The following is a 10179-nucleotide window of genomic DNA, read 5'->3' on the forward strand; positions in this document are numbered from 1 at the left end:
GCTTAACCCCTAAATTAGAAAGCTTCCTGGTTAAGTTAGAAAATAAAAGAAACACATTTGTGCCAAAAGCTGGAAGTGGGTAAATTAAGCAGAAGCAATTGCATCTACTGCCTGGCTTCTACAATTGACCTATTTTAGAAAAAAAAAAAAAAATGAATAGGGTGAGAATGCTGTTAACATTTGTGTATGCATGTCTGTGGTCTTATGAGTAAGAATGGCTAAAGAAACCTGCTACTTAATATTTGTATATATATATTTTTTTCAGAGTCTACTGTCCTCGTAACTGTATGCAGGCAAATCCACATTATGCTCGTGTAATTGGAACTCGAGTTTATTCTGATGTAAGTACCTTAATTTATGCAGCTCTCAGTATTCATGTATATATGTGTTTACACAATATTTAAATGTATGTATATACATTTATATATAGAAAAAGGAAACAGATTCTGTGTTGGTATACATATTCTCAGAGAAGCTAATCAATAATAACACTGAAAAACAACTATTCTTATGCAAATATGAGTGCATAATAATTTATTTTTACCAAAATTTTTTTATGTCCTGCCCATATATGTTATATCAGACACTTTTGAAATAGACCAGAGGCATCCTTCTGAAGGAAAATTCATTTTGTATTTTTATTATTTTTTATTTTTTGAAGTTTATTCTGAAAGAGAGAGAGAGCAGAGGGGAGGGAGAGAGAGAGGGAGAGAGAGACCCAAGTAGACTCCACAGTGTTAGCACATGGGGCTCTATCTCGGGAACCACATCATGACCTGAGCCGAGATCAAGAGTCAGACACTTAGCCGACTGAGCCACCCAAGTGCCCCTCATTTTGTTTTTTTAAATCTTCCTTTTGGTTCTTCAGTATTTGTAATGTAAACTTGATAATTAAGAGATTGTCAAATGTATGAACAATATCTTACACTGCCAAGGGAACATGTTTTTCTTTTGTTTTAAAAAATTTTATTTTTTTACCAGTTTTTTAAATTTAAATTTTAGTTAACATACAGTGCAATATTAGTTTCAGTAGAATTCAGTGATTCATCACTTACATACAACACCCAGTGCTCATCACAAAAAGTGCCCTCCTTAGTATCCATCACCCATCTTGCCCATCCCCCACCCACCTCCCTCCATCAACCCACAGTTTGTTTTCTGTCATTGAGTCTCTGGTGGTTTGTTTCCCTCTCTCCTCTTTTTTACCCCTTCCCATATATTCATGTGTTTCGTTTCTTAAATTCCATATATGAGTGAAATCATATGGTATTTGTCTTTCTCTGATTGACTTATTTTGCTTAGCATAATACACTCTAGTTCCGTCTATATTGTTGCAAATGGCAAGATTTAAAGAGCACCATAAAATCAAGAACAGATAATATGTTAAAATACATATGAAAAGAAAGCACTTGAGGGGATGTTATAATGGACAACATTACTGGGTTGGACAAGGACTCTTAGCTGGGAGGCCTTCGGTATGGACAAGTGCTTTTTGAGCCACGTTTCAAGTGTGGGTTGGGGAATTGGATTAGGGACACATTCTAGGTGGGATGAACAACATTTACAAAAACGGGGAGATGACAGCAAGTGAGATGTATGCATAACACATAGGTTTGCTTATCTTTGAGCAGGTGAGCATTGAATCTAAAAGGGGTTGCAGCCAATTTTGTGTGAGGGGTGGGGTATCCAGCTCTTGAAACATGTAAATGGAGAGTCTGAATGCATGTTGATGAGTTTAGATTTTATGTGGCAGACATTTAGAAACCGTTACAAATTTCTAAGCCAGAGAGTTGCAAAAACAAATTCAGGAAATATACTCTTGAAGCACATATTCAATAGAATACCATGGAAGTAGGTTTGTAAAAAGAGACCTGAAACAGTATTTACCACCTTATTTCTGTTGGTGAGTTCATTGAAGTCCAGGGTTTGTTTTCATTCAGCTTTACCTTTGCAATTGTTCTCCACATCTGAGTCCCTCCCAGGCTTCAGCTTTGCCCTGTGCTTATATGCAGCTTAAATGTCCTGCTGGTATAATAATTTATTAGTCCTCATGCTTTACTTATCTTCCTGACTGTTAAAATCATGGTCATTCTTCACGTCCTAATTTATTGCCACTTTCTCTGTGGAGTGTTTTGCTGGATCTCCTACTACATGTATTACATAGCCCTTCTTTCAACCCCTAGAACTTTATTTTTTTTTTACTTTTAGCACTTACCTGATTCTGTTAGTGTTATGACTATTTCTCTATCTCTTTCATTATTTTGAAGTTCCATGAGGGCAACAGCCAGGCAATTGGAGCGTCATTTTTTATTAACAGTTTGATGTATGCCAACCTGTGAACAAGACAGAATTATATCCTGCCTTAACAAAACTTAGAGCACACAGTGACATCAGAAATTTAGCAAATACCTTGCACATAAATATTTGTTGAAGAAATAAATCCATAAATGTACATGAATAAGCCTATCTAGAATCTTCAAAGATTTCAGAAGAAGTTATTCTTTTTAGATTGTCCCTTTAAGCACCAAACTTTAAATTTTAATCATGCCCGGTGAAAATCTTTCATAATATCCTATACCCTCTTATACCTATAGGCCGTCTATTTTTCTAGAGTTTAGGTTTTGTTAGACTTTGTGTCTTGAGATCATTTTATCTTCCTACCTTATTGGACTGCATAGGCAATTATGTATAGGAAATGATTGTATAAAATCATTTTAAGAGTTAGTTGGAAATGCAAGGACTACTATTATGTGGTCAGTGCAGATTCAGAGATTCAAGCATTAACTACCAAACTCCCCCTCCCCCCACACACACAAAATATATTATTTCTTTAAATACAAGATATGGAAAAATTTCTCTCTCCCTCAACCCCTCCACCTTTCTCTTTCTCTGTTTCTTTCCGTTACTACTTGTACATTTTATTGCTTTGAATTTTTCTCATTTGTTACAAGTAAAGTTAATTTCTGCATTCATTAAAAGTGTTCCACTGTTTTCACAGATAAATTCTTTTTTTCATGATATGTTAATTCTTACAAAGTACGGGTATAAAAAGAAAATCTCTTCTGACCTTTGAACTCAAATAGGAATGCCTGCTGACTGCATAGTTATGGGCAAAACAATAGTTTCAAAACATATTAAGTGCTTGGATTTAGTGAATGTTATATGTAAGCACTTTTATGCCTTGGGGAAAATGCTGATAATACTCTTTTAACAGAGCAAGATAAATACTGAAATGCGTACAGAATTATTTTTAATTTCATCTGTTATGAACCATATTGGATACAAATATTAAATCAGTGAGGAACTTTAAACTGTGAATAAAATGCCTCTTTGGAGTAACGATACGAGGTTTTAGATATATGGTATTTTTTGATATAGCAAAAGCATGAAAAGGATTAAACAGCTTGGCATTCAGGCTCTCTGATCTAATAAGTTCTGACTGATGCCACAAAGTTCAGAGCACAGTAATAAAGCAAGGTCATGTAAGATGCACATGCTTATGTGAACTTAAAACAGCACATTAAGTCACTCACATGTGCATAGAGAGAAAAATAGAACACACTAGTACGATCAGAAAAGACCCCTGGGATATGAGGGGGGATTGTTTCATACAGAAACAGTTCAAGTGTTTCATTTTGTGGGATTTCCTCCGGCTGTATTCAGCTATTGACAAATTTTGGTAGAACATTAGGATTAAAGCAAATGTTAAAATCTGGAGAAGTCTTGAATGGGGCAAAATAAAAAAAAAAAAGTCAACTTTTAGAAGTCCATAGGTAATGGTTTTAAAAACATGGACCTGAAACAATAATTTTCTCTTCTGTAGAACTCCCAGTTCAATTAAGAAGGTATAACTGGTACAATGTAAACATAGTGCCTCATGTCAGACCATTCAAACCAAGGTGATAGACATTGCAGATATAGGTTGGAAGCTGTGATTGTTCTTTATATTTTGCTTCATGGTTAAATTTTCTCTGTGTAGGCTATATTATTTAATAGAAGAAAACTCCCCATTTAATACACACCTGTATTTTGGAAAAGGAACCGTAAAGATATACAGAACTATCATCTGTTAATAAGACAAAAATGAACATAAACCAAGTACAGATAATGTAACCTGTTAACATTTGGTCAGAGTGACTAGCAAAAGCTAAAATTTAAGCAATAAAAGGAGCAGGGATGCCTGGGTAGGTCCGTTGGTCAAGCTTCCAACTTTGGCTCAGGTCATGGTCTCACAGTTCATGAGTTTGAGCCCATGTTGGGCTCTGTGCTGACAGCTCAGAGCCTGGAGCCTGCTTAGGATTCTGTGTCTCCCTCTTTCTCTACCCCTCCCTGCTCATGCGCTCGCTTTCTCCCTCTCTCTCTCTCTCTCTCTCTCTCTCTCTCTCTCAAAAATAAACATTTAAAAAAGAGATAAAAAGAGCAAATTTGTATCTGATTACTTACTTCCACTATAGAAAAAGCCTGATGTTTGGAAAGGCAAGTGTTCTTAGATTAAACGGTGATGGGAGTTTACCATTGTGGCCACCCTTGAGATCTGCTTTCAGACTTGCTCAGAATTGGCTTTAACTCTGTGACTTTTGCAACATTCCTTTATGCACAGAACATCAACCCGTAACTGCTGACTATCTGTATAGAGACAGGTGCCAGTGACTTTGGTCCAACAGAAGAGTAGACCGGACAAGTTCAGCAGGAATTTCCTAATAACGGTGGGTTTTTCCTTGTTGCCTCAGCTGTCCAGTATCTGCAGAGCAGCAGTACATGCTGGGGTGGTTCGAAATCATGGTGGTTATGTTGACGTCATGCCTGTGGACAAAAGAAAGACTTACACTGCATCTTTTCAGAATGGAATCTTCTCAGAAAGGTAAATTTAAAAATCTGTTTACATATATATTTTGTATTTTATATACTCAGAGTCTCTCTCCCTCTCTCCTCCCGTGTCTGTCTCTCTTTCTCGTTCTCTATATATACATACATACACCTTTATGCTTGCTTTATAACTAACTCACTTTAGTATGGGTTTGGAGTTATGTGGCTGTGCCAGTGTGTTTCCTTTGCACACTGAAATAGTTGGTCTTCCAGGGATGGGAGAATCTGAAGTACCAGAGGTGCCTGTCTCCTCCAGGCTTATAAAAATCAACATGAAAATCGGATTATGAGTCAGAACCACTCTTTTGTTAATTGTTAATAAGGAAATTTCTTTCATCCTCCTTTGGATTTTCTAGATTAGTTTTTATATGTAATTCTTTCTAGGTGAGCAGGGCACTGAATATTTTTCTAATCCAGTTATATGACAAAGTATTTGATAAAAGAGTGAGTCTGGTTTTCTCCAGAACCAAATTCTCTTTTTGATTGGAAGTTTGATATCTATTATGACATAAATCCATGCTTTCTGGTCATCTCATACTATTTGGTCCATTAGTATTATATATTTTTGTGGTTTGGGAAAATTCGTATGACTTACTTTATCAAGTAAGTTAAGTATCAAGTAACTTATTTATCAAGTAAGTTAAGAGCACAGAACCTATAGTGATTTTTCAAATCATTTGTACCTGTACAAATAATATTAGCTCTTATGTATATTGTATGGATACAGAAAAATTTCTAACTTTTAGACATTTACTGGATTCTTCAGAATTGCCAGTGGAGGAGGTTCCACATCTACGGTAAAGTTTCTCTAAAGGACACCAAAGGATGTGCCATGCAGGGTATCTAGATTGACTTCCACATAACCATCTGAATGCCATCTTTATAAAAAGACAGCTTTGCATTTACCATCTATTTTCAGCAGATCATATCAAGAAGCCATTGTTAAGAAGGTGACTTCTCTTCTCTATAACCTGACTCATGTGGTTCATAGGAATAGTTTAGAGCACTAACTTATTATTTCCTAAGTCTGACAAAATTTAAATCATGTTGCTATCATACTGATAAATATTTTTAACATCTATGGTTTCAAGAAAAAAATTTAAGTTTATTTAGAGAGAGAGCACAAGCGAGTGGGGGAAGGGAGAGAGAGAATCCCAAGCAGGCTCTGCACTGACAGTGGAGAGCCTGATATGGGGCTTGAATTCACAAACTGAGATCATGACCTGAGCTGAAGTCAAGAGTCGGATGCTCAACCGATTGAGCCACCCAGGTGCCCTGGTTTCAAGAAAAATTTTAGTGAGGAAATTTAATGGTCAAATCTGAAAGATCCTAGGAATGTCTTCAGTAAAATGGAAACACACACATACACTTAATATATACACATTATATATATAATATATATTGTATGATATATATAAAATAGATACGTATAAACTACATTTTTGAGTTGTAGAGTGTGATAGGCAATTTAATAAGCTAAAACTAAGTGGTGTTTCATTTACCTGTCATATTTCTTATATTTATTCTAAAACCATAAGATGATATCCTGAGAAAACTGAGAATAATCATTATTTTTGAGCACCTGCTATGAATTTCCCAGACACTGCTGAGCACGTTTAGTAGCTCAGCTCCACCAATGGCCCAGTAAAGTCAATTCTGTAAACCCTGATTTAATAAATGGGTTAACTTAGGCTCAGAAAGGTTAAATGATGTGCCCAAGCTCTTCTAACTAGTCAGTCTCAGAGCTTGAGTTCAGCAGTAGGTCTGTAGACTAAGAAATATGCATTTTTCCAGTGTATCACTGTGTACAAAGAATAAGTACACCAAACACATCTACTTTCTAGAGTACTCTGTCAGTGTCCTATAGATAAATATGGCTTTTGATTGGCTATCTACTTGTATGAAAAACCTAGTGTGTCTGTGTGAGTACATGTTTATGTGCACTCTTGTGATACCCTCATACTTCTTCACTCTAAAAACTCTCCTCTTTCTTTTCTTGTATGTAAATATATATGTAAAAGGAATTGCACTTGGTCTCCCTCTTAGCATTTATTGTGTTTATCTCTAAAAGCCCCTTTTTATTATTAAGAAAAACTTCATTCAAAAATGTAAAGACTTCAAAAGTTTACATTTAATTAGACTAAACAACAATTAATGGTATTATCGATGTTTTACCTTTTAAGCATTTAAATGAAACATATCTTAACTGATATTGCCAAATAAAATATAAATAATTTAAGAAAGAATTAAATGTATGACTCTGTATCACTTTTAATTTGTGTTTTAAAATACGTTGTGTTTAAAATGAGATTGAGTGCTTGTATGCGTGATTCCATTTCAGTGAAGAAATTCTTAGGACCTTTCAGATTTGACCACTAAATTCCTCACTAAGACTTTACTTGAAACTATAGATGTTAAAAATATTAATAAGTATGGTGGCAACATTATTTAAATTTCATCAGGCTTTAAAAATACTAAGTTAGTATTCTAGAGTATTGCTTAATTATCACTGTCTTCTCAACTTGCAGTTAACTTTTAACCATATTGGTCAGTTGTAAACCTGGATCTCAGTACTCCTCCAGTAAAATGGAAAAACAGCTGCCTAACTCTGTTTTATAAGAATCAAAGGTGGTAATATGGGAAAACATGATCTGGAATCTACTAAGTTCTATATAAAATACTATTATTACTGTGCACCTTAAATTTTAGTAAACTTTCAGCTCAGCATACAACCGAGATTTAAAGAATTATGTCATTCTCAGTCAGGCTTTCCAATAGCTATAAATTATAGTAGCCTAAGAAAGTTGGCCATCTGGATTCATAGAGCTGCTTTCTTGACTGTCATAAGTAAGCATGATTTATTTGGAGGATTATATGTAGAGATGACATCAATATACTTTTTGTATTTTTTGCAGTTTACAGAATCCTCCAGGAGGAAAGGCATTCAGAGTATTTGCTGTCGTGTGAAATGGAACACTTGGAAGAGGATCGTAAAGACTATTCCAAATGCCGTATTTCTGAAGTTTGTATAAAATTGTAACATTACTGTACAGAAGATATCAACTATTTTCAGCCCCCAAAAAAGTGCCAAATGCATATAAATCTTGATAGACAAAATCTGTAAAAATAAAACATGGGACATTATTAGCTTCAGGAAAGGTAATGAATATGTAATGGTTTTAGAAATCCTGTGTTAAATATTGCTATATTTTCTTAGCAGTTATTTCTATAGTTAATTACATAGTCATGATTGTTCTACATTTCACATGTTCTTTTATATGGTGCTTTGAATATGCCACTAATAAAATGAATCTAAACATTGAATGTGAATGGCCCTCAGAAAATCATCTGGTGCATTTAAATATAATCAACTCTCAAAAAATGAAGGGAACCATATTATCACATTTTTCCCAGTTCAGTACTATGCCATTACCTACTCCAAATAATCTGAAATTGTTTTCCACTTAATACCTGTATAGTTTTTCTCTTCTGTTAAGTTTAGGCATATAGAATATTATGTCCTGATATTGCACTTCTTATTTTGTATAAAGTAATTCCTTAATATCCAAATGAATCTATTAAAATGTTTGATTCCTTGGGAATGGCTTTACTAGTAAGTGGAATGAACTATTTATTCCATAGTAGAGTAGTGGTATGAAAACATTCCTAGTGATAATATAGTGAATATAGGGTTAAGCACAGGCAGCCAGAACTTTCTATGTGTTGTTCAAACTGAGGTCACACATTTTTCTTTTGTATCCTGGCAAATACTCCTGCAGGCCAGGAAGTATAATAGCACAAATTTTAACAAAGGTAAACTAATGTATTGCATCACCATTGCCACTGATTTTATTAATGGTAAATGGCCTTGTGTATAAATGTTTCCATATTATGGTACCTATGATGGTGATATATTTGTTTCTATGAAAAATGTATTGTGCTTTGAGACTAAAAATCTGTAAAATGTTAATTTTGGTAATTTTTTTTTCTGCTGGTGAATTTACTCTTTCCTTGTAAACATATTAAAATTAATCATGTTTCAAAATATTTTTAGTTTCATTTCTTCCTTATTTTGATTTAGAAATCATTTTAAATTAACAAAATTATTGCAAGTCTTTTAAACTTGGGTTACTGACATTAATATAAATAACATCCTTAATACCAGAAGTCTGTGAAGTCAACTTGATTATTTAAGTATTTGTATATGAAAAAGAAGACCAGATAATCATATATTTATAAGCATTGTATCAAGGGAAAATTTGAATAAAACGAGGAAAGAATCTGAAGGATAGAAAATAATTACTAAAAATTGACCAGACAGTAAATACTTCATACATTTTCAGAAAATAAGTGAGTATGTGTTCAGGAGCAGAGAAAAGGGAGATAAATCTCATGCAGAATCTGGGAAAGCAAGACAGCTGGATAATAGAAAAACAAGAATAGAGAGGCTCACATTGACCGCTGCTGGAGAACAAATGGTAAAGAAAATCATGTCATGATCACCTACCAAGCACTGGCCAGAAATTCAGTAGTTCAAAATATAAGTAGTCAAAACTTAAGCATTTGTAGATTAAAAATATCAAAATTTAAAGCAGATTTGTGGGCACATTTTTTTTTCCAAAGACACATTACATCTTCTTAAATAGCATGATTGAAATGTAAACTTTGCCCAGATTCATCTTTTGCTCTCCATTGCACACTCCCCCTCAAATAGGGAAGTCCCATCTATTCTTGTCAGTACAAGGTTTCTCGTATTTGTCCCTAGTCTAGATATTCATCATCAATTTCCTATACTATTTCAGTGTCTCCAACTGGAGCCTCATGTTGTTTCTCTCCATTCCTTTTCAATCCGTCCTCAAATTTTTCACTGGAATTTCTCTTCCATAAGTTTCCATTATCTAAGAAAACCAAATCATTTTATAAAAACATTTAAGAACCTCCATAGCTTGGGACACCTGGGTGGCTCAGTCAGTTAAGTGTCTGACTTCCGCTCAGGTCATGATCTCAGTTCATGGGTGTGAGCCCCACATCAGGCTCTGTGGTGACAGCTCCGAGCCTGGAGCCTGCTTCAGATTCTGTGTCACCCTCTCTCTCTGCCCCTCCCTCACTCATGCTCTGTCTCTGTCTCTCTCAAAAACAAACATTGAAAAAAAATTAAAAAAAAAAAGAGAACGTCCGTAGTCTTGCTCCATATTGCTTACCTATGCTTTTCTATACAAAGTGTGGCCTTGAGTAAGTTATTTAACTTTCTACACTTTACCTCACCTAAAAACTGGGACAAATAATACCCAATAGGGATTACTCTAAGAATTA

The 10179-nt window shown here is 34.6% G+C and overlaps 1 protein-coding gene across 2 annotated transcripts in view; it reads left to right on the forward strand.

The window, feature by feature from the left end:
• CRISPLD1 (cysteine rich secretory protein LCCL domain containing 1) overlaps window positions 1-8913 on the forward strand; it is a 48201-nt gene extending 39288 nt beyond the window's left edge. For both annotated transcript variants that reach the window (XM_019453310.2, XM_019453311.2), the window contains 3 exons: window positions 266-341; window positions 4731-4861; window positions 7782-8913. In XM_019453310.2, the coding sequence (XP_019308855.1) occupies window positions 266-341; window positions 4731-4861; window positions 7782-7833 (259 nt within the window). In that variant the 3' untranslated portion in view covers window positions 7834-8913. The remainder of the gene's footprint in view (window positions 1-265; window positions 342-4730; window positions 4862-7781) is intronic.
• Window positions 8914-10179: the final 1266 nt, after the last annotated feature.

The sequence above is a fragment of the Panthera pardus genome, unplaced genomic scaffold (assembly GCF_024362965.1).
Source record: "Panthera pardus isolate Hobbes unplaced genomic scaffold, ASM2436296v1 HiC_scaffold_7, whole genome shotgun sequence".
NCBI classification, from domain to species: domain Eukaryota; kingdom Metazoa; phylum Chordata; class Mammalia; order Carnivora; family Felidae; genus Panthera; species Panthera pardus.